This window comes from Cryptomeria japonica, chromosome 8, assembly GCF_030272615.1.
Source record: "Cryptomeria japonica chromosome 8, Sugi_1.0, whole genome shotgun sequence".
In the NCBI taxonomy this organism is placed as follows: Eukaryota; Viridiplantae; Streptophyta; class Pinopsida; order Cupressales; family Cupressaceae; genus Cryptomeria; species Cryptomeria japonica.
Window position 1 is genome coordinate 490,191,796 of NC_081412.1, and position 24,746 is coordinate 490,216,541.

The 24,746-nt window shown below is 39.6% G+C and overlaps 2 protein-coding genes across 2 annotated transcripts in view; one reads left to right on the top strand and one right to left on the bottom strand.

The window, feature by feature from the left end:
• LOC131060059 (uncharacterized) overlaps positions 1–24,746 on the bottom strand; it is a 206,042-nt gene that overhangs the window by 160,731 nt on the left and 20,565 nt on the right. The gene's annotated exons all lie outside the window — the stretch shown is intronic.
• On the top strand, positions 4,514–5,152 carry LOC131060060 (uncharacterized). Its single transcript, XM_057993157.2, has 2 exons — positions 4,514–4,879; positions 4,974–5,152. Exons 1-2 carry the CDS (start codon positions 4,666–4,668, stop codon positions 5,135–5,137), a joined length of 378 nt encoding a protein of 125 aa, XP_057849140.1. The 5' UTR covers positions 4,514–4,665; the 3' UTR covers positions 5,138–5,152.

Below are 24,746 nucleotides of genomic sequence, written 5' to 3' on the forward strand. Positions count from 1 at the left end.
TCAAAAATAAAGACCGCACGAGGAAGAGGACACGCATAAGATGATAGGACACCACGATGACCTCACAGGCGAGCGCCAGCAAACTAGTTCAAAGACCGAGGAGGGTGACAAGGCATCCTCCCTGGAATCGCACGAGTTGCAAAGCGCCCCTTCAAATTTCTCCAAGTGATTTTTCATAATATATATAATATTCTAAAATAGAATATATTATAATTATATATTTTAATAGACTTTTAAATTGTAAATTTAAAAAATTAAATATCAATACTAAATATATAAATTTTAAATGTTATGAGAATTATTTAAGTTTAACCTTTTTTTCAGACTTCTCTTTACAAATTGCAAGCCTATTGCACAGAGAGAATCTATTACATTTTTACTATGGTAGCTAGTTCTAGTTTCATCAACAAACCCTCATCAAAATTGATTCAAATTCACCTTTATAGAGGCATGCAGAAATGGTAGAGCAAATTCCAAGTGGGGGGATGTATGTTTGGATATGCAGTGGGTGTGATAATTGGTATATAAGTTCCTACAATTGGGTGAAAGACCAAAAGTGTGCAATTCTAAATCAAAGCCTATTCAGGAAAAAATGGTGTACCTATACCAACTTATAAAGTAGTAGAACATATTAAGGAGCAAAAGGAAGCAAATGCAACGGTTGCAAATAGAACGAGGCATCCATTAGGCAGAAGAAAGGTATAATGCTCCCATATTTTGGTCATTCCAGCATCTATGTTAGCTCCAGCTTTCTTGGAGAGCGACATTCTTATTGGCTTGGAGTTTGGTTATTGGCATTGAGTTCTGGGAATCATGTTGAGTCCATTGATGTTTTTCGAGAGCAGGTTCATCGTTTCTGGTGCACTCAAATGAAATATGAGGTACAATCAATTTGTTTTGAGCGCGGAACAAAATGACCGCCTTCATTTACTCCCACGTATTATAGTGAGGAGATCCTTGCAATGCCAACAAGGGTGCCACCATACTGTGATGCAGAAGTCAACTAAGGGTTTAATCAATCTCTTACTAAACTCTTCCCCAATCCTAGTATGGAAGATGCAATTATAATGAATTTATGATTTTGTAGCCTCCCATGGTCAAAGTATTTATGCTCTCTATGACAAGCATAAGAAAGATGCTCACTCTTGGTGCTACCTCAATGGCTACAAATTGCAATACCTCCAAGTTCTTGTAATCAAAATTTTATCACAAGTTTATTAATTTCTACCCACTCTCTAAATTTGGTTTTATCATTTAAAAATTATTATTTTAAAATTTAAAGTTTGGTTTACAAAATTATTGATTTAGCAACTCTAATGAGAGATCCCTTTGCTTCAATAGGTTGCCAGTTCTTCTTCAACTGAACGGAATCGGAAAATTGTTGAGGTGTTTTTTATGCACCTCAAACACAGAATAAAATACTGAGGTATCTTATCCTCTCTTGAACAAAGTCTCTAAAAAGCTATGCTTCGTGATCAAATGAGACAACTCCAAGGTTCTGAAATGTCGGGTCTTGAATCGTTGATAAGCTCAATGGTTGATGTGATAATGTTGGAATCACAAGGGAACTTATGTTGAATACTTTGACATTTGAATAATGCTAGAACTTGATCATCTGATATTGCAATCTTGTGATCTTTTCTCTCCTAAACTAACTTGAATTGAAAAAAAAGGACAAAAGGAGAAGGGTTTAGAAAGACTAATCTACTCCTAGGAATGCAGGATATAGTGGATGACTTGGTGGGACTCTACTAGACTTTGTTTTGACATCAATGAACAACTCCACAAAGCTAGTGCAATCTTCTAAGGTAAATATATGATGTTCAAATCATTATTAACAACATGGATACCATCAAGGCAATGCATATCAATGTGTGAATAGAAATTGAAGTTAAGCTTGAATAAGGATTCCAGTTGACCACACAACGCAAGTTTACAATCAGCAAACTACTAGTAGTATGGATATGTGAATTCCACCATTAATCATCCACAAAATCTTTCACTCAATTAACCAACATCAAAACAAATGGGAAGTAGAAACCATGCAGCTTGTTGAAACAACACATTTCACCATATCTTCAATGAAAAGATATTCATTTACAAGTCTTAGCAACAATTTGTTCCTCTCCTACTCTACTCTGCTCTAACTTCTAACCCAAATTCCTAGCTCTTCCACTATTAACCTTTACAAGCGAGAGAGTTGAGCCTTATATAGAGGTCTCATTACAATGAATGGCTCAAATTGATTCACAATCAATGGCCAAGATTACAAGATAAAACCCTAATTAGTGTTTGTTACAACCACCATTACATTGACCAATGAGAGATGAGGGTAGGTAAGATAAATAATATTTGATGTAGCACCACATGTCACTTGTTCCATCCTTGAATGAATGCTGACTTGGCACCCTTTGATTGAACGAATGGCGATTGGGATGCCACATCATCTTGCATGTAGATTTGATCAATTTACCTTGAACATTCTTCATGATGCTTGGAATTCCTTGTGATACTTTGAATTTCATCCTTATGTTAGGGAGTTCCTTGAACTATTTCCTCCTTAAAGTTCTTTGACTTTGAGATCCCTTAATGTAGCTCCTGATTTCTTGATGTGAAATCCTTTGTGCCTATGTCTTGAACTTGCTTTCCTTCATTTGTTCACCATCGAGGTGAAGTCTTCTTCATGTTTGATCTAGTCCACATCTTTGCCTTTTTTAAATCCTCTTCCTATCCTTGAAATATTAATCTTCCTCATTCATACTTGTGATATTGTCCTTGCAATATGATTGTAGAGTCCTTTGGATTTGAACCTTGATTCCTCCTCATAGCATTGTTTAAGTTTCTTCATTCTTGCATTTCACCTACTTGTCCTCTTAGAGCTGATCCTTCATCATTTGTTGCTTTAAAGTGTTGAGCCCTTGGCATCCTTGCAAGTTGCATCCTCTTTCACCTCAAGCCTTGATCATCGTGCTAGCAGACCTACAAAACAAACAAATATAGTCAAACGCCTATGGGATAAACCTAGTTTCAACCTTGGTGAGAAATCAACCCTTGTAGGGACTAATTCAGTCCTTGAAATTTATCACTGTCTTCATGATCATTTTCTCATGATGGAAATTCGAAGGTCATTGGGACTCCTTGCTCTTAGCAAATTTTGGTTCATTTTGATGCCTTACTCTTGGAGTAGAGATTCAATCTCCATAGGGACCAGAGTCCCCAGACTCGCCGCAAGTCAGGCGAGTTCGCTGAGTTGGCGAGTCGAGCCAACCTCGGCGAGTTTTCCTGACTCGCCGCTCGGACTCGGCGAGTTTTGGCCAAAACTCGCCTGACTCGCGAGTCAGGCGAGTTTTGCCAAAACCCGCCGAGTCCGAGCTCTAGGACTCGGCCGCGCGATAGGGACAGTTCGGATTTGAAAAAACAAAAAAAATAAGAGCTTTTTTATTTGTTTTTTTTTCCCTTTCTCTTTGGTATAACCCTAAAAGGTCTTCTAATTGTTAGTTGTGAGAAGAAGAGAGGAAAAGTGAGAGAGAGGAAGGAAAACAAGAGGCCATAGGTTTGCAACCAGCAAGGAAGAAGAGCATCAAGGAGACCACAAATCACATTGGGGAGGCCATAGGCTTGCATTGAGAGCATCAAGGAGTCCAAAGCAAGACTTCTCAACTCATTTGAAAGAGGTAAGGTAGATTTTACTTGTTTTTTTAAGTATGTTAATGGATTTTTTTCATTTGTTTGTTAATTTTTTTTTAGTTTAACAGTTAACTTTCCAAATCTTGAATATTTTTTTTTTTTAGCTTAATTACAATGAGAGAAGTAGAATAATGGCAAAGTGCAAACCCTACATTTTTTTAGAAAAAAATTGTAAACATGTATTTACAATTTTATTTTTTTTTAAAGTAGGGTTTGCTGATTTTTTCTATTAGTTTATAACTTTATTAAATTTTCTTATTGCAGCAGCCTTCACGTTTAAAAAACATTCATTTTCACAATGCCTAAAAAGGATGAGGCTTGGAAATATACTGAAGACTTTATTGGCAGACAAAAAAATCAAACAAAATGTTTTTTTTGTAAAGAAATTAATTTTGGTGGCATCAATAGATTTAAATACCATATTTCCGGCATACCTGGCCATGATATTGAGGTATGCAAAAAACAAACTCCTGAGGCAAAACGTTTCTGTTATGTCCAATTAGAAACACATGAACAAGAAAAGTTAACTAAGAAGAGGCAATTGGAAGAGTTAAGTGCTATTGGCTCCCATGCACCCACATCCGCATCCACATCCGCATCCACATCCGTAGGCTGTGTTGGAGAGGGTTCTTCCATGCCTCCCTTTCACCCTAGTGCTTCTACTTCTACTCCTCCTGGTGGCACTATTATCTTTGGCCCTAGAGTTCGGAAATCCAGGTTGGATAGTTATTTTGTGCCGCGTAGTACTCCTGGGGCACAACCCTCGCTTGAGGGCATGGGTTGGAACAAGGAGGTTCATGATGCTGCAAGAAAACAGATTTGCAAGTTTTGGTACTTTTGCAACATTCCATTTATTGCAGCCAGGTAATTCTTTTTGATTTGATTGCTTTAAGTTTAAAAGTAAATTTATAGTTTGAAGTTGAACTCTACTTTGTCTAATCATAATCTATTTGTGACAGGTCTCCTTATTGGCAAGGCATGGTAGATTCCATAACCATTTGTGGTGCGGGGTTTAAAGCCCCTACCGATGCTGAGTTAAGTGGCCCCCTCTTGTTACAAATGGTTGAGGCTATGAAAGTTGAGCTAGAGGACCACCGACAGTCTTGGAGCCAAAAGGGTTGCACCATCATGACAGATGGTTGGACGGATAGGAGGAATAGAACACTCCTAAATTTTCTTGTTTCCTGCGGAGGTGATTGATCATGATTCATTCTAATTTGTACTTCCCTAAATGCATTGAATAAATTAAATTTTGATTTGTTGAAAGTTTGAAACTCTATTTTCAGGATCCACCATGTTCTTGAAATCTATTGATGCTTCCTCACATGTGAAAAATGCCACATACTTATGTGAGGCTATTGAGGAAGTCATACAAGAGGTGGGGGAAGAAAATGTGGTGCAGGTGGTGACAGATAATGCAGCAAGTTATGTTGCTGCAAGTAAATTTTGAACTTTTCAAGTCTTGATGGAGAGGCATCTATGATTATTTAAAATTTTCTTAACACATCAAAATTTCTAATTAACTTAAAATTGCTACAGGTAAACTTTTGATGGAGAGGCACCCAAAAATTTTTTGGTCTCCTTGTGCGGCCCATTGCCTTGACCTCATGTTGGAGGATATTGGTAAGCTTGAATGGGTGAAATCAATAGTTGAAAGGGCCAAAAATATCAGCAAGTTTATCTACAATCATGCATTGGTCCTTAGCATTATGAGGCAATACACGGGGCAAAAGGAGTTGGCTCGTCCTGGTATCACGAGGTTTGCCTCAAACTTCCTCACACTGAAATCCTTGATAAAATCAAAGGCGGCTTTGAGGCGTATGTTTGTTGGTGAGGAGTGGACTTCCTCATCCTATGCTACGACCACTGCAGGGATAGATGTGGTAAATTGCATTTTTTATGAGCCAGGTTTTTGGACCCCCTGTGGAGAAACCGTGAAGGTAAATTTATTACAATTTAACATTTAGTATCTACTATCTAGTATCTACTATTTAGTAATTTAATTTTAATTTATTAACAATTTAACTTTGCAATTTTTCTTTTTTTTTTATTTAATTTGTGACGTAATTGTTTTTGTTTAACATTATGTGTAGGTCACTGAGCCCCTCGTAGTTCTCCTACGAGTTGTTGATGGGGAGAAGCCCTCTATGGGCTATATATATGAGGGTATGGATAGGGCCAAGGAGGCCATTAGGTCCATATATGCAGGAGATGAGGATAAGTATGGCCCCATTTGGGAGATTATTGATAGGAGATGGCAGAACCAGCTTCACAGGCCCATCCATGCAGCAGCCTATTACCTCAATCCGGCATTTCGATTCCGTGATGACTTCAAGGCAGATGAGGAGGTTCTTAGTGGCCTGTATACAGTGGTTCAAAAGTTGTGTACTGATGGCACAGCCTCAAGTACAACGCTCCAGCTGGATAAATATAATAATCGAGAAGGGGCAATCTTCTCAAGCAGCATGTGCATAGAGGCTCGAACACAACTGCAGCCAGGTAGAAATATATGTAAACTTAAGATTCTTAAGTTTATGGCTTATGCATTTTAATTTTTGATTTTATAATCTAGCCTTAAAGTTGGAAATGAGTTTGATTTTTTTTTCTTTTTCGTTATTTCAGATAGATGGTGGCAAATGTTTGGGCCCTCAACCCCAAACCTTCAAAAAATTGCCATCCGTATTTTGAGCCAGCCATGCAGCGCTTCTGGATGTGAGCGCAATTGGTCCATGTTCGAGCACATCCACTCGAAGAGGCGTAACAGATTGTCTATGGAGAGGTTGAATGATCTTGTTTTTGTTCATTACAACCTCCGTCTTAGGACCAGACAGATTTTGGACACTGACTCCTCTCCGATCACTTTAGCGGAGATCGATCCAGAGTTTGAGTGGATCACTGAGTCTACCGATCCCGTCTTCACTGAGGAGGACCATGAGTGGGTTGACCAGGCAGACAGAGAGGCTGAGGCTGTGGCTATGGCAGAGGAGGAGGATAGAGCACGATCCAGCACAAGCACCTCACGGGCAGAGACTATGGCTTCTCAGTCATCCAGGACCTACCTTAGACGCATTTGTAGGAGGCAGACAGGCTACTCTGAGGCTGAGGATGAGCTAGAGCCTGAGCCATAGACTTGTTTTTGTTTACAGTTATATATATGTTTGGGAACATTTGATGTCATGGATTTTATATACATTTGACAACATTTATAACTCTATATATCTATGTTTTCTATTTCCTTCAGCTACAATTTACATTTCTACGCATGTGATGGATGTATGTTTATGTATGTGATCAAATTAGCTTCTATTTGATGATGTTATAGTGTCTTTAAGCTTTATTCAATAATGGGTGCATGAAACAAGTTTTAAATCGTTAAAAATCTCTAAATTTCAAGGGTTTTTTATTTTGCCGAGTCATAGCCGAGTCGTCGCCGAGTCATAGCCGAGTCACGAGTCGAGTCGGCCTTGCCGAGTCCGAGCCGAGTCCGAGTCTGGGAACTTTGATAGGGACTCATTCCTCATAACTTATTCTCTTCCTTTGTAATTCTGCCCTCAAGAAGAAATCCGACCCTCATCGAGATTGATTGTCCTTGAAAATTTTGTGTTGATTTGATCACCATTTGATGGATTGGAAATCCGAACCCCATCAGGACACTTCAATGTTCCTTACTTTGTCCTCATTCCCGATGGGTAAGTTGATTGTTATCCCTGAGTAGAAAATCTAACCGCATAGAGATTTTTGCTCCCAACTTTTGTCCCAGCCTATGATAGGTGATTTGAACAAGTAATTTTCCAGAATTAGCTAAGGTTCTGATATTCAAACTTAGGTTAGGTCTGATTTTGATGGCTTAAGTCTGAATACACTCTTGAAGACAGCAAATGATGTAGATGCCCAAAACACTGTTCCAAGTCTGAATTTCTTGGTTTGATGCCCGAATACACTTATCAATACTCAGAAAATGACCAATTTTTTAGGTTTAATATGTTGTCTCAGATCTGGTTTTCTGAGTACAATGTCTGGAAACGCTCCTTAAGCTCGGAAAATGGGGAATCTTGATGTCCATAACAGTGTTCCAGGTCTGATTTCCCCTCCTTGAAGTCTGAGAACACCTCTGTGAATCACGTTTTAATGGCTGGAAATGGTCACAGCCATGGCGCATTTCCTTCACCTGGAGCAATTTGCCTCCAATCACCTGAAAATGACCACGTTTAGCTTGGATTGAGGACTGGGAATGACGTCACTGCCTGGGAATGACAGCTGGAAATAATGTCCTGAGTATGGTATGGTGTCCTTGATCAGCAATGGAGCCCCCTATGTTGTAGTGAACTCCTCCAATAATGGTGCACTTGACACCTTAGGCACAAAAATCGCACCTTCCAGCAATGGCGAACTCCAACCTGCAATCTTCAGCTCTCCAAACACTGAATCAACCACTTAACAATATTATAATGATCGCTGGCCCTGGTCTTTTATTCAATATTTCGTCTTGCAAAGTCACCACACAGTGAATGTGGGACAAATAAAATGTGTTTCCAGCCACAAGGGAAAGTCGACTTGTATTGGGATAGCAAAAACTTTGAAGAAAATAAAAAACTTTGAAGAAACTAATGGAGAAATTGAAATGGTCTGCAATAGAATGAAATCCCATCAACACTAACATCAAAGTTGAGGTAGAGAATAGGTTTTCTAAGATTCTTTAAGTTCTAGGCCTATGATGAGAAATCCCTTAAAAGAGAGGGAAAAAAGAAACTTGAGCCTCAATACCATGTAACCTACAAGATTATGGCACCTTTAGGAAAAACTGCAAACACTCTTCAGCTGCCACAGACAGTTTCAAACCCAGAGGGGAGTATCGTATGTATATCACAGATGACAGTAGCACAACATGTTGTCTTCATACCTATTCAGATTAGGCATATAGGAAGTACAAAATGGTCTAATAAACCCACTCCATATCATGTGTATCATGAACCTTAAAACTTAACTTTGAAAAAATAGTGCAGCAAATGCCAAACTTCTAACACCTTGCTTCCCTTGATGATGAAGTACATGATTTGACTTGAGAATGTATTTTAGCAACAAAAGAAAAGAGTTTAAGGAGTAAGATACTACTTGAATATCTCAGACATGGAATGATATGCCATAAGAGGATGCTACGTGGCAGGATCAGAAATACTATAACACACAACACTACAATTGCTTTGAGGCAAAGTAATTTAAGGAAGAGACGCTGTTGCAGTGCATAAACACAAATCATAATTACTTTGTGGATCCAATGGAAGCACTTGTATGGGTCCACTAGAAATGTGTTGGTTAAATTTTGTATTTGTTGGTTGATGGGGCAAGACCTTGTCGGGCAATTTAGGTTTTTGTTCATTCCATACTTCTTTATGAAAAATAAATATCACGCATACAGACAACAAAAGGATCTAATGTGAAAATATTATAATTTAGGGCTTTACCTGTTAGAAAAGGACATGTTTTGGGAAAGAGGCTCTTTTGCACGGGTCTAAAAACAATTTTTGGTTGAAACAGATACAACACTGTCCTGGATTTAGCCAGGATTGACATCCATGCCTCCTTATGAAAGTTCCCATCTTATTAGTGTAAGATACATCTATTTTTAACAGTATTGTACCTCTGATTTTCTAGTAGCTATATATTTGAAATTTATTGCCAGCATTTGCATACCTTTATTATGTAAGTAAATAGGGTTTCCACAATGTAATATTATGTAATTCATTTTCTCAGAGTTTTTACTACGAAGAATATTTTCATACTCAACTACTTTTACCTATGTGAAGTATTTTCATACTCAAAGTTATCTCCACATTACCCATTTTCCACGAGTAATCAATACTATAATTACCTTTCTCTCATGTAAGTAACTAATTATCATAAGGCAAGGGAACACATAAAGCACACAAGCATCTCTAAGCATTTGTTAGTACAAGTGAGGAATGGTGATTATTAAAAAAGCCACAGCTTTTGGCTTTTCACCCTCTAGTATCTAGCCTATTTCTATTTTACTGAACTTTCAGATTTAGTTTCTCGTAATCTTAAATTTCCAGTAGTTTCAGATTTCTATCAGCTTCCTTTACCAGAATTTGGTCATAGCATTGTCGATCTAGTTTCAGCAGTTTCATCTTCAGTTTTAGCAGTGATCAAACTACGATCTTGACATTAATAATAAAGTGGCCCTCAAAGCACAGAAAAATATTGGTCTGCAAGTTTGAGTTCTGCCATACTATAAATCAGGCACTTCACTCTGCAAGTGACAGGATCTTTTTCTTATGGCAAAAACAGGGCTGTATTAGAATAATATTGTAATATCTTATTATTTAATAGCCAATAATGTATATTTAGGTAGATGAGATTCTTTCTAATTTTGCTTTCAGTTATCGATTGCTTCTTTAGGAAACATCGTCAGTGTAATTGCCTTTATGTACATTTGTATTCTTTTAATAAATCATGCAATTACCTTCACATAGTATCAGAGCGGGAAAACAAAATTTGTTAGAAATACTTTTCTAAAATTCCAAAAGGAATTTTTTGATGAAAAGAATTTTCTAAAAGTTGATTTGTGTGTCGAGGGTTTTCTGTCCGTGCGACCTCCATTTCCAAGCGTGCAAGTTCATGGTCCTTTTTTTTGCACTAGTCCTTTCTGTCCTCCCGTTGACTCCGTGTGTTGTTCTATGGCCCACGCCTATGCTTTCTGAAGGTCGTGTTTTCTAGACGAATCGCATGATATTTTTTGTGCTATTTTCTGTGCGCACGACGAGAGTTTTGTCGCTTTTTTCTATACTCACAGGCATCTTCTCCTACCCACATGAAGGGTCTCCCACCCCCATCTTGTCTCTTGCGACCTGCAATGGCTCCAAGCTCGCGTTTTTTACTAACAGGAGTTGTTTGGTTGATGACGGCTCTATGAAAATTTCCGCAATCTCTTCCCGCATCCTCATCATTCAGAGAAACCCATTGTTTCTCTACACGATTTTGCAGTGTTTTTCGCATGTTCTTTGTTTGTCTATGCCTATGACTATAGATTCTCGACCTAGGGTTGCAATATTTTTTTGTTCCCAAACAGCTCACAGGTCTGATCTTTGTGTTTCCAGAACATCTTGTTCCGCCCTAGGGTTTTGAAAACCTCGAGTTTTGTTTAGGGTCTGCAACGTTGAACCTGCGAATTTGGGTGTTTGTGTTTTTTAGTTATTTCTCAAACATGAACTTGAAGTTTGTGCCTACATTTTGGACTTGTTTTCAATGCCTTGGGATTTGTGGGTCAAGATTATTTTCTGCCTTGGAATTTGTGCTTCAAAATATCGATCTATATTCTATGCATTGGGATCTCTGCCTTAGGTTTCATGCAATCAGATTTTCACCAATTTTGTGCCTCTTTTGTTTACATCATTTTTCGTGCCTCAAAAAGCGTGCAAGATGGCATCTTTGACCAACATTATGTTGGAAGGCAGTCAACGGTTCAATGGCACAAACTACAACACCTAGAAGCAATGAATGATGACCATATTTGAATATCGTCGTCTTGATACACTCGTTTTGGATACAAAAACTCGTCCTACAATAGCTGGACAGGATCTGGACAAATTTGATGAGCGCAACCACGCAGCCATCATGCTTATCAAACTTTCAATTACTGATGATCAGCTGCCCCAAGTGTCGTTAGGCAAGACAACTGTAGAGATCTGGACTCGTCTAAAGGATCTCCATGAAACATCAGACAAGAGTCGTGCGTTCTTTCTGAAGAACCAGCTGTTCTCCATCATGATGCCTAAAAAGATGTCTTTGCAGGAGCATCTCACGAACATCAAGGACATCTGTGATCAGTTGGAGGCGATTGGTCGCAATTCAGAGGAAGAAAACATGGTAGTCATCACTCTGAAAAGTCTACCAAAGTCTTTTGAGCACTTTACTGAAACACTCAACATTACTTCAACTAATGTCGACTTAAAGTTTCGAAAGCTTTGCAACAAACTTCTGCAGCAAGATCACTAGAAACAACAATTCGATAGTAGTGCTAGTTCATCCTCCACAAAACAGGCCAGAAGAAGACATGGTAGTCATCACTCTAAAAAGTCTACCAAATTCTTATGTGCACTTTATTGAAACACTCAACATTACTTCAACTAATGTTGACTTGAAGTTTCCAAAGCTTTGCAACAAACTTCTGCAACGAGATTGCAAGAAACAACAATTTGGTAGTGGTGCTAGTTCAAGCTCCACAAAACAAGCCTTCTCAGCTAAATCCTTTGCTAAGGATAAAGGGAAAAGTCAGTCTTGTTGAGACGTTTTCACACATCGTCATTGCAAATGGCGACCCCCACTTTTCACTTTTGCTTTAGTGCTTTGCTTGGCAATAATTTCTTAGTTGTTAACCTTTACTTATGAGTGGGGTTGATTTTGTTAGTCCGGGTGAGTAGTTGAGGTCAAGTTGCTAGGTGATGTCAAAGTTGCAAAGTTGTAAATGTTGTCAAGAGTTTACCTTCCAGTGACGAAAGACATCCAAATGATGAAGGTGATGAACTCATGAAAATTTGGAGGTGAAAACCAAGTTGTGGTTTTGTCACTAGCTTGCTTATCATGAGGTATTTGTACAAATCAACCTTAAAACTGTGCCTAAGCTAGAGATGGTTTGAGGGCAAGAAACATCAAGTTAATCATCTCAATGAACGATTTGTCTAAGGCAAGGGTCAAATGCAAGCCTAACTTGTGCAAATGAGCCCCTAAAAGCCACTCAACCAAACAAAGTTTGTGAAATTCAGGGTGAAAATTCCGTCCAAGTTTGTGCAATCCAATCTCAAAATGCCAACCAAGCAAACTCATTTTGTGCAAATGAAGGTTGAAATGACGATCAAGCAAATTCATTTTGTGTAAATGAAAGGGAAAATGCCGCTATCCTTTTGCAAATGAAGGTCAAATTTCCGCCCTAGCATGTTTTGTGCAAATGAAGCCCCAAATGCCGCTCCACCAAAGAAGTTGTGCAAATGAAGCTCCAAATGCCACCTTAGCAATTTCACTTTGTGCAAATGGAGGTCTAAAATCCACTCTGGCATGGAAACTTTGTGCAAACCAACATCAGATTTGTGCCCAGATTGTGCAAACAAGAGGACAAAATGCACCTTAATCAGTACAAACCAGCATGCAATCTGCGCCCTCCTCCAAGCTGTGCCAATGAACAGGAAAATTCCGCCATCCTTTGTGCAAGCTCTGACCTCATTTGCACCCAGCAAGAATAAGGAATCAGATCAAAATTCAGACCATAAAATGGCTGAAAGCTTAGAAGTCAGAAATCAGACCTAAAACTCCTAAAGGAGCAGAACCCTAATTCGCTAAGGCAGAGCAGAATAATATGTTTTAAGGTTTACATTGTGTTGGTGGAAGGTGGAATTCACCCTATACTTATACACTTCAAGGCAATAAACCTTAATCTCGCCGACCTAGGGCAAAAATAAACACTTCCGACTTGTATTTGTTCATAATCATGTGAAATTAGTGCTTTGAACTTGTCTTTTGGCCTTCTAAAACCCACCTATGGTGAGGAAAGCCCTAAGTCGGCCTAATGGAAAGAAAATTCAAATTTTGATAAAGGCAAAATAAATGATCAAATCCAGGTTGGCCCAATAAAGGGGTTATGAATTCAAATTGCAAGGGAGCATATAAAAGGCAAGATCGGGACCTTCATTTCAAGCATCAACCACATTCAATCCAAAAAGAATTAGAGAGCAGCACTATGTGAATAAGGAGCAGGTCTGATTATGCAAGGCAGAACAAGTTCATATCTTAAGAACAGATATCCATATCATTTGCAGACCTGAGCTTACAATCAATGCGCCCAAGAGGTAGATGATACACACAGTGAAAGTCAAAGCTTAACCAGAGATGGGAATCAGAGGTTAGCATGGTGATCGGACCTTGAAGAGACCCAAAGTCAGACCTTTAAGTTAAACTCAGACCTAAGCAATAATAATCAGACCCTAAGGAGTGGTAAAATCAGTCAAAATCAAATTTGATAATCAGACCTTGACCAATAAAATTTAACCTTCAAGCATCAAAATCAGACTCAAACTGATGGAATCGAGTCAAGAGAAATAAAATCAGACATAAAATCAGAGATTAAAGCACTTAGAACACATATCAGAGTAAGAGATCCGTAAACTTTGTCCACATTATATATGTTTGATGCCATCTTTGTTTGCAGATATGACTGAAGAGGAAGGTTGTTAGGGGTAAATAACTTATGTTAGTAAGAATAATAATTATAATTGTGTTTATATTGTGTTTATGGTTATGTTGCGTCGTCGAGAGGTTCCCATCGGGTAGTTGGGAGTTGGTGACGGTTGGCAACTTGGCCAACCGTCGGGTCTATATATTGTTTGGATGGAACCTCGGCAAGGGAGATGATGTATGGATATATCCTGGATCAATCAATAAAGATATAACTCTTCTGGTCTAGTTGTTTATCATTATTACTTATGCTATGACATATGAATGTACTGGTACATGAATAATTGGTACGTGTGGAGAACACTGTGTGATCTGTGAGTTTTACCAACCTTCATTAAGGACTAAACATTTTAACGCCGTTGCCTGAACGAACCAGGAGATAACTATGGCGGCAGGTGGAAGGAATTAATGGGTCGGCCATTCAACCAGCAATTAATTGTCATGGACAGCAACACGCACGAAGAGAGTACTGCGGAAGAGGCACGAGAGGATTAGTTGACGGAAGACTTGGTAGAATTGTGGGACGTGTCGGTCACACAGTACGTGCAGAGAGAGGCTCGGGAGTGAGCCGTCTGGAAAGGCACGGTATGTGGTGAACTCACCGTCAGCACTCCCGTCTTTGACTTGCTCGGAAGTATTCCAAGGTTACTCGCCAGAAATCTGATTACACTTCAAGACCGAAGGGAGGAAACTGCACGAGAACTCCGTCGGCAACAAGTACTCCGAAGGTACGAGGAGCGGAGCCGTAGGGAGGAAGAGGAGAGGGAGGCTAGTCGACACCGTACCTCTGGCACTTGATGCCCCTACGGCCAAACAAGGACAAACGTGTACCACTGCCACCGAAGGAGTAGATGAGGGAACGGTACGGAGATCTCTCTCCATAAAAGAATAGGCCGAAAGGAGACGGCGGCTAAGAGAGGTTGTTGACTCGAAGAGCCCGAAGAAACAAAGCAGAAGTCAGAGTGTGAGTCGGAGTCGGAGTGTGAGTTGGAGTTGGAGTCGGAGTCGGGAGAGACAAAGGCCATGTACGTGGAACGAGTTGGCCGAGGTCGCCAGGAACCTACCACTTCCAGACGTAGCGGAGGAAGATCTCGCCGACCAGGCCCCACACTTGACGTCAAGTGAAGAGGTCTCCAGAGCCGAGTCGCAAAGCAACCCGTCGGAATATTCTGAACAAGGAGAGGAGGCGGTACGGGCCCTGCACGAAGAGATCGCCGCTATTTTTGAAGCAACATTATCTAGCATCAGGAATTTGTCCTTGTCAAAGGGCATCAAAATAGGAGGGTCAGATCCAGAAACCCCTGGAAGGAGGGAGTATAGGAGCGAGGGTGACCAAAGCCCTGCGGAGAGGGGCCCAACCAGACCAAGAGCGTACGGTACCTCCCGGACACATAATACCTTTCAGGCATATAGTCACTTCCAAGCGCTACATAAAACCCTCTACGCAAGAACAATGGCACACACCCCGGAGAAACAAAAGCTTCCAAAATTCATGGGCGACGGGTCGGAGGACCCCGTATGACATTGTAAGACATGCGTGACCATTTGGGAGTTAAATGGCCAAGGCGAGCGGGATTACTGGTTGAAGGCATTCCCAGCCACTCTGCAAGGAATAGCCATTGACTGGTATACGGACCTGGATGCCCAGTATAAAACGTCCTGGAACAGTCTGAAGAAGGCTTTCGAAGAGGAGTTTAAATTCCTACGGGACGACAATGAAATTGTAGCGGAGATTTACAATACCAAGCAGGGAAAAAGTGAAAGCGTGCAGGCATATAGTAGAAGGCTGAGGGAACTGCTCAATAAAATGGAGAACCTATAATGTCCCTACTAGTTAGAGATCACTATCCTGCAAAACAGATTGTTAGAATACAACAAATATATATATATATATATATATATATAGATATATATATATATATATATATAGATATATATATATATATATATATATAACTAATCTAACTTGCAATTAAACTTCAATTACTTAATTAACACTAATCTCAATTCTTATTTAATAAAAAGGATACGAGTGCAATACTGGGACATGTCCTTAGGCGGCTATGAAGCTCGCCTTCTTGGAACCCATCTTGGTTCCAAGCCATACCAGGAAATCGAAGGTTAATTCGATTCCTATCTTGGACGTAATTTCTTACACCCAAGCCATACCAAGAAATCGAAGGTTAATTTGATTCCTGTCTTGGATGTAATTTCTTACACCCAAGCTATACCAAGGAAAACCATCATATATGATCAATTCCTTGCCTTGGATGATACATCTCATCATCCAAGTCTACCAGAGAGGACCGGCCAGATCCGTCTCTTCTTGGATGAACTTTGTCAACCAAGCCATAACATATATGCATATAGATATTCAGTATATACTGCCTACCAAGGATTATCATAAACCCTGCATTAGACTAAGGGAATTTCTTCCCAATAGCCTCCATCATATAGCCACATCATTCATATTACATTCTACAATTCATTATCATTTTCATTCCACAATCTACATTTACATATTCCTATATTAACATGTATTCGGTAACATATATTCAGAAAATATTCATTAACATGTTCTCAGGAAAATTCATTAACATATAAAAAATATTCATTAACATATATTCAGAACTATTCATTACCATATATTCACAAATATTCATTAACATATTTTCATGACTATTCATTAACGTATATTCACAAATATTCATTAACATATATCTAGAACTATTCATTAACATGTATTAAAATATTCATTACTATATGTGTGTGTGTGTGGCACACACGTCCACACACATATATGTCCTCTGTGAACCGCAGACATCACTTACCTGTCGCAGTCTGTTGTTGAAGCTCCTAGACCATAGTCCGCTTGCTATCCTCCCCTCTCCCTTTCCACTTTTTTCCTTCTCCGTGCCCATTTATATTTACTTCTATCTGATCGAGAGATACGTCTCCTTGAAGGGTGACGACCTTCCAAATAAACAATTCATATTCTTTCACAATAACCCGTCTAATATATTCAACGAACCATATTGATATTAGACTGCTTGCCTTCACCCAAGGCGATATTAATTAATAATACGGGGTCACTGACTAATGTTGGGCTTAACGATAATTAATTTATTGCTGTTAACATCGAAGAACATAACCAATCAATTGTTAGATGCTTAAGTCTGTGTCTATACCGTAGTAACGTTTTAGAAAAAACTTTCCCCGTGAATTTCATTAGAGAAGGATCCGATCTTCAAGGATATGATACTCCTTAGACGACGTCAAAAATCATTTATGTTGGTCCTTATTAATTCTCCACGACGCCCATGGAACATTAAATGGTTTGTTTGTATCTGAACCGAAATGTATAAACTGTTGCTTGATTATCCATTGAGTCAGATCCGATCTTTTGATCAGCGATGGTGCTAGTGAGCAAGTCGTATATAAATGGTTCTTCCTAGCTACGGCACTATTAATTGTTGTTTTAAAATAAACTATCATTATTGCCATTTAGAGAAAAATAGGCTCTATACTATCATCGTGGCTTAACTTATAACATCTGATGCCATTTCCAACACTATACTTAACTTTAATCATTTGTCCTTCCTATCATTTATAACGATAATACAAGGAACTTCTTTAATATTAACAATATTTGATGAGGTTCACTTTGGGGACATCACACAGACAGATCTGACACATGTCAGATCTGGTCTGCCACTTGAATTATCTAATTACCATCATACAAACTGCAGACCGTGTTCATACTATCCGGCTTCCATATATTAAGTATGCATATTAAGCACATCCTGTGCATACCACCAAGGACAATGATATAATCAGGATCCAAATTGGGTATGAAATAAAATAAGTTCTTCCTTGATTGTTGTATTGTCATCTTATTCGTTATTCCAATATATAAATTGTGTTTACAATTGAGAATATGTAAATTAGGTTTAATATATAAATTATGTTTATAATATTAATATATATTAATTAAATAATAATATTTAATAAATAAATTTCAAATAATCATTCGTTGTTAATAATAATTGCTTCATTTAGGATATATAACGATTAATGAGGGGACATGACAGAACCAGCCGACTAATGGCCTCAAGAAGAGATGGTTTGTTGAAGGATTGGTACCATCCCTCAGACGGAAGATGAAGGTGGTCCCCCCGCCCTCGTATGATGAAGCATACAACCGTGCGATGGATATTGAAAGTGAAAATAAGACATCCTGAGGGAAGCGTCGGGTGAGCAATGGTGATAGTACGAATGAAGACAGTGATGGGGAGTCCAAAACCGTGCAAGCACTCCGAAGGGATATGATGAGAATGATGAAAGAACTAAAGGCTGACAAAGAAGGTTGCAGAACTTGCAGGGAAGGAAAGAAGCTATGGTGCACCGACTGCAAGACGAAAGGACACACTAAGGGGAGTTGTCCCTGCAAGGCCTTCTGTGACATCTACCAAGTAATGGGACATTCCATTAAGGAATGCCCGTACAACTTGAAAACACGGAGCACACAAGTGCTCTATGCCCAACCCAACCAAGTCACACCGCCAGCGACACCTCCGAAGCCAGCAGCAAACTCTAATGCCTCTCCTGGAGGGTATAGAAACAATCAACGAGGTAACAACAGGTCCAATAATAACACGCCAAGGAATAGAATTCAATACGACGCGAAGGGACGACCCATGATTCAATGCAGAAAGTGCAACGAATGGGGTCACTTTGTGCGGGAATGTCAAAACGGGGGTGACCCGGGAAGTTTGTTGTGCAAATGGTGTGATCCAGGGAATCAAGAGGACATAGACTGTCCAAGGCAAAAAGGGTGAATATGCTGGAGGTGGAAGGACCGAGGGAAGGCGTATTGGCAATCACAAGATTGCAAAACAAAAAAGCCATGCATCCTGACCCTTGCACGGAGAAGGAAAGACTCCAGGAAGCCAGGGCAGATATCGAGCGTGCGATGGCAGAAGAGCGAAGGGCCTCGCACCCAGCTGCCAGTACACCACTCCGGTCAGGACCGGAGAAAACTATCATTAAGCAGATGTTACAGACCACAATACCCGTACGGGTATCCAACCTCCTACAGACCATGCCACAGTTGAGGATGGCCCTGACGAATGCAGTCGGTGACACCACTATCGGCCAAGAACACCAGGCGATGACAGAACCACATAGTACAGCTCCGGTGAAGGAACCTGGTACGGACGCCATGGACCCTATGCTACTCACAGTAAGCATTGGACGGAAACCTATCGTGGTGGAGATGGACATAATGGGACAAAAGCTCACAAACACCATTGTGGATGGCGAGTCCGGAGTCAATGTACTACAGGAGGAAACATGGAGAAGCCTTGGCAAGCCTACTCTCTGGCCACCAACATTCCATCTTGTCAGTGCAGACCAACACGGTATCAAACCTCTCGATACTCTCATGGCACAAAAGGTAGTGATCGGGACACAACAATTCAATCTGGATTTCGTAGTCAATCCACTGGAAAGAAAAGCGTACGACTCCCTCCTGGAAAGGGGGTGGTTGATCATGGCTAGAGCCAATCATAACTGGAAGAAGAATACACTCTCAATCAAAAGTGAAGGCCATAAGTATGTGATTGACCTGAGGAATCGGTTCGTCAATGAAGAGCTTGCGTCGTCTGACTCCGACTCGGAGGACTCAAACAGATGGCAGTGGGGTTCCAAAGGAGACAGAGGAGGGAGGGAACCCAACGAGGAAGGAGTGCTGGAATTGGACAGATGCTCTGAAGATGGAACTAGTTCATTGGCCGAACTCTTCCATTGGCAGATGGAGGACTACGAGGTCTTCCACCCGGAGTGCCACATGCTGCAAATATGCAAGATTGGGGAATCAAGCGGCGGTACGAAAGAGCAGTCATTTCCCCCGGAGTACGTTAGGTACCAGGAAGGGATGGCACGAGTGGATGTCACACCAGCACACCGGTTTGAACAAGATAAACCTACTGCAAAGAGGAAGTTAAGGGGGCACCTTAGTAAATTGTGTTGGTTGAAAATTTTGTACACTTGGGGGGAAATATACAAATTGTGGTTTCAACCATAGCACACGAGTAAAAACTCTCCTAATTAAGGGAAGGCTCCCCCTATCTAACTAAAACTGAAATAAAAACAGGATGGGACAGCAGTCTTCCTTCTTTCTTCAAGAAAGACAATATCCTTTTCTCTTCACAGAAAAGGATAGCGATTGAAAATGAACAACAGTAACTACTTTCAAGTGAAATGAGAGAAAGGAAATGAAGTTTCCTGAAAGCGCAAAGACTTCCGTCACTTCCTTCGGGACGGGACAGCAATATCAAGCTCAAAGACTTGACTATTGGAAGTCCTATCTACCCTTTGCTATACTAAATTTTATAACGAATAAAAGACAACAGCTCAAAGACTGGAATAATTTATTCTTTTAACACAAAGACAAGAACTAATGCAAGCTCAAAGACTTGCTGCTATTTCTCATCAAACAATAATTTTTCTCAAGAATGGACGCAAGCTCAAAGACTTGCTGCTCCTTCTAGAGATTTTCCTATTTTAATTAATCTTCTCTACTTGCAGCTCAAAGACTTCAAATCAGATTGGACTAAGCTCCTTTAGAAACACTTGGCATAGAAGAAATAAAAGATTCAAACTCAAACATGTAGCTCAAAGACTCAAAACTTGAGTAATCCTTCTTTATTATTCTTCAAAAACTTTCAATCCACATACATAAGCTCAAAGACTTCTTGCTGTAAATTTGGCAGAGTTTTTGCTTGCTTTCCAAAAGATAAAAATTACAATAGACTCCTCCAGTATTTATAGAAGAGGAGCCTTGAGAAAAAGGTGGGAGGATACTAACTAACTTGAGAGATTCTCTCAACCACCAAGACTCATTCAATAACTAACTGAGACTTCATTAACTAACTAAGAGTTACTCTAACTAACTAAGACTTATTCCAACTACAGTCCTAATCGGACACAACTTGTAGTTGCCTTACATGTAATTACAAAAGTGCAAGTAATGTGTAACTTGCATTTTACAAAAAATACTTTTACATGTAACTTGTCAAAACGAAATTACAAATGCATAACTAAAATTATTCCATGTGTCTAAAGACACGACTCTAACTGCATCATCCTTTGTCTGTGATGATCTTCATGTCGCTTCAGGATGCTAGAACTTGAAGTATTATAGATTGGTAAAGACATCTTGAACCGGAACGGGAACTTGCATCCTTGTCTTCTTGCTTGGGGTAGTACTAGCTTTTCAAGAGGGAACGGGCTGCCTTCCTCTTTTCATGTCATGACCATCTTTGTCTTGAAAGCATTCTATGCTCTCAACCATGAATTGTTGTTGTATCTCTTCTTTGTATCATCCTTCATTCTTGAAATCTTCTTGCAAAATAAGGCCCATGCCTTAATCCATTGATTTGGTAGATCGTGTGTGCAAACCGGACTGACAAGGGAAGAGAGAAATTGATGCAAAAATGGGCTCACAAGTGAATTTCGGGTTTTGGAAGTTGCATTACATGTGTGGGATAAACAAGAGAATTAACTTGCAAGTGTGGGAACAAACATGCAACTTCATATGCGTAATGGGTAACTACAAGTTTGCACTTGTAATCGGACTTTTAAAACTCAATTTCAAGTGTTTTTTGAGTGCATTTTGGACCAATTTCGGGTTCTGGATGACTGACTGCAAGTAGACTTTAAATGGGGAAAATGAATGAAAGTGTGAAATGAGTGGATGAAATGGTATGTACGGATGAGGGAAACGAATATGAAAAAATTTTGAGAAGATCATCTTCAAGAAAATGGGAAGAACTTGATTTTTTAATCATTGAAGCTTGATTTTTGGACTAAAGAAGGTTAAGTCTTTGTCCAAAAAGGGAAGAACACATCAAAACATTCCTCTTGCAAATGATTGGGAAGAACACATCAAGAGGTAGAACTCTTTACACTTGCAAATCTCTTTGCAAATTTGGGAAGAACACATCTTTCTTATTTTGAAACTTGATTTTTGGACCAAAGAAGATTAAGTCTTTGTCCAAAAAGGGAAGAACACTAATTTTCCTCTTACTTGCAATCGGGTTTTTAAAACCCGAATGCAAGCAAAGAAGGAGAAATTCCAAAGGGGAAGAATAACTTTACTTTACAAATTTATTTGTAAAATGGGGAATTTCCTCTCATAAAAACTGATTTTAGGGAAGAACCAACCATTTGCAAATTTACAACTAGAAAGGAGAAACAACAAAACAAGAAAACAAGAAAAATGAAACAAGAAGAAAATAAATCTTACCTTGCTCCAATCTGAAAATGCCTCTCCAAAAGATGATCAATCTTTGAAATAAATAAGAATATCTCTTAAAAAGAAATAAACCGTATTCCAAAACCCTAGCCACGTTTTTGAAAAAATGCCCAAAACTGAAAAACGTGGCAGCAAATGCATGAGAAATGGCATGGAAAATGACCAAAACTCTTTCTAACCTCAATACCTTAGCATACCAAGTCAAAACGATTCACAAGATTGCTGATTCGTGGCATTTTTAATGAAGAAAAACGTGGTTTTTTGGCAAAAACGTGTTTGCTGTTATAAAGCTAAAAACCAGCAATCTTAACCTCCATGTGGCGTGAAAGGTGTTTGAAAATGCATAAAAATAGGGAGGAATCCAAAACGCCTTCTATCTCCCAAAAAATCTCCACAAAAATTTGCTAAAAATCCTCAAAAAACATGTTTTTCCTTGCAATTCGGGTTTTTTGGAACAAATAGCAAGTTTAAAATGCATGAAACAATGAAAATCGGGTTTTAAAAATGTAATTACAAGTTTAAAATCCTCAAAAAAGCACTTTATGAGCAAAATCGGGTTTTAAAAAAGAAATTACAAGTAAAATTACTTGTAATAGGGAAATAGAATTCCCTTTACAAGTGATTTCACTTAAAACATGTAAAGGGGTTTTAAAATCCCATTTACAAGTTTTATTTTAACATTTATAAAAACAACTTTAAGCTATAAAGACATGTAAAGGGGTTTTAAAATCTCATTTACAAGTTTTTAAACACTTAAAGTGAAGCTACTGGTAATGGGGGTTTTAAAACCCCCATTACAAGTTTTATAAAAACTTGCAGTTGGAAAAAAATTCCCCTACAAGCCTAAAAGCTTCGAGGGGGTTTTGAAAAACAAATTACCAGTTACTGGTAATCATTGAAAAATTCCCCTACATTGAAGCAAAAACATAGCAAACGGACTCGAAACGCGACGAAATTTGAAACGTAGCTTGGGGATGGATTGAGGATTAAGCCAGTCCAAGAATTAGTCAAAATTCTGCCTCGGGAAGTGTGCCATAGAGTAAAAACTTCAACTTGCAGTGACTGTTCTGAAACCCGAAATTGCATAGAAAGCTAGGAAAAAGAAGACCAAAACTCACCAAAACTTGGACAATGATGGCAAAGACACCCCCCGATGATTTGACACTATCAAATGTGATTTTTTACCTCGTAAAACGTGCCTTGGAGACAAAAACGACACTTTTAAGGCAAAAATTTGTAGGGGTTGTCACATTTTTGAGAATCCAAAAATGAGGACAACAAATTGAAGAGAAGAAATCGTAGCAGACTTGGCAGCAAGACGAAATCGAGAAGAAGAAGACAAGGATCCGCACGGCTAGGCACAAAAGAGAGATTAAATTCATACAACGTATGGACTGACCGTATGGACGAGTGCAGGGAGGCATGGAAGGAACTAGTGGTTGATCCGTACAGCATATGGATTGCCCGAACAGAGGCGCATGAAGACCAAGCATTGAATCTGTACGGTGTACGGGTTGTGCGTACGAACATGGCAGAAGTCAAGGCGAGCAAGGTACAACGAAACATCTCGTACAGTGTACAACGACAACAGAACAATGCACCGTAAGGTGTACGGCAATCACACCTAACTCGTACAGTTTGTACCGATCACGGCAAACCAGTCCGTACGACGTACGAAATTTACAACACAACGTACGACAATCACAGCATAATAGTTCATACGAGGTACATTGCAGACCATATAGCGAGTTGAGAAGTCTATACAGCAGCGTACAGCTGCCGACGCAGAGGAGGAGAAGACTATACGAACAGGAAGAAGAAGACCATACGGAGGCCGACACAGGGAAGTCTGTACACACAGGGAACAGGCACATATAAAAATTGAAAGCATTTGTTGGAAAATTTGTGACATCCGTACAGAGTTATCTACAGAGTTTGCGAAAGTTGAAGAGGTTGTACGGTTAGGAGAGGGAAGTGTACGGAACAATCCGTACGGTGGAGAGGCAGCAGCTAGTATAATGGTCCGTACCAATTGGCGAGTCACACTGGCAGACAGTTATAATAACGGCCAAGGACAGGAGAAAGACAAGGAAACAGGACAAAACAGTTGCAGAGCAACCATGACAGCTACAGATCCATCCAGCAGCAGGAAGAAGGCCAAAATCAAGCCAAAAGTGCAGAAGGATCCAGAAGGAATCGCAGCGGAGAATGCAGCCTTTAAAGGTGTGACTAGCAGTGAATGTCGCACCTGGTGGGAGGAAACTGGAAACTTTCCCCGACCATGTGATAAAGGATTCCCTCAGAAAAGCTCAGGTGGACCATGCCATCCAAATGCCCACATTTAACATCAAGGATTTTGAGGCAATGCTGCGGACTATGGTATCCGAATACAACCCGCAAGAAAGGGCTTCCATTATTCAGTTCCAGGGATGCACGGTACGAGTTTCATTCAAACTAGAGGACATCAGGAGGGTATTTGGCATACCGGAGAAGGGGGCAT

Bases quoted from the DNA above. Each gene is read 5' to 3' on its own strand.
- LOC131060060 (XM_057993157.2), top strand. From the start codon at position 4,666: ATGGTAGATTCCATAACCATTTGTGGTGCGGGGTTTAAAGCCCCTACC. The intron at 4,880-4,973 runs GTGATTGATCAT...CTCTATTTTCAG, and splicing joins TTTTCTTGTTTCCTGCGGAG to GATCCACCATGTTCTTGAAA.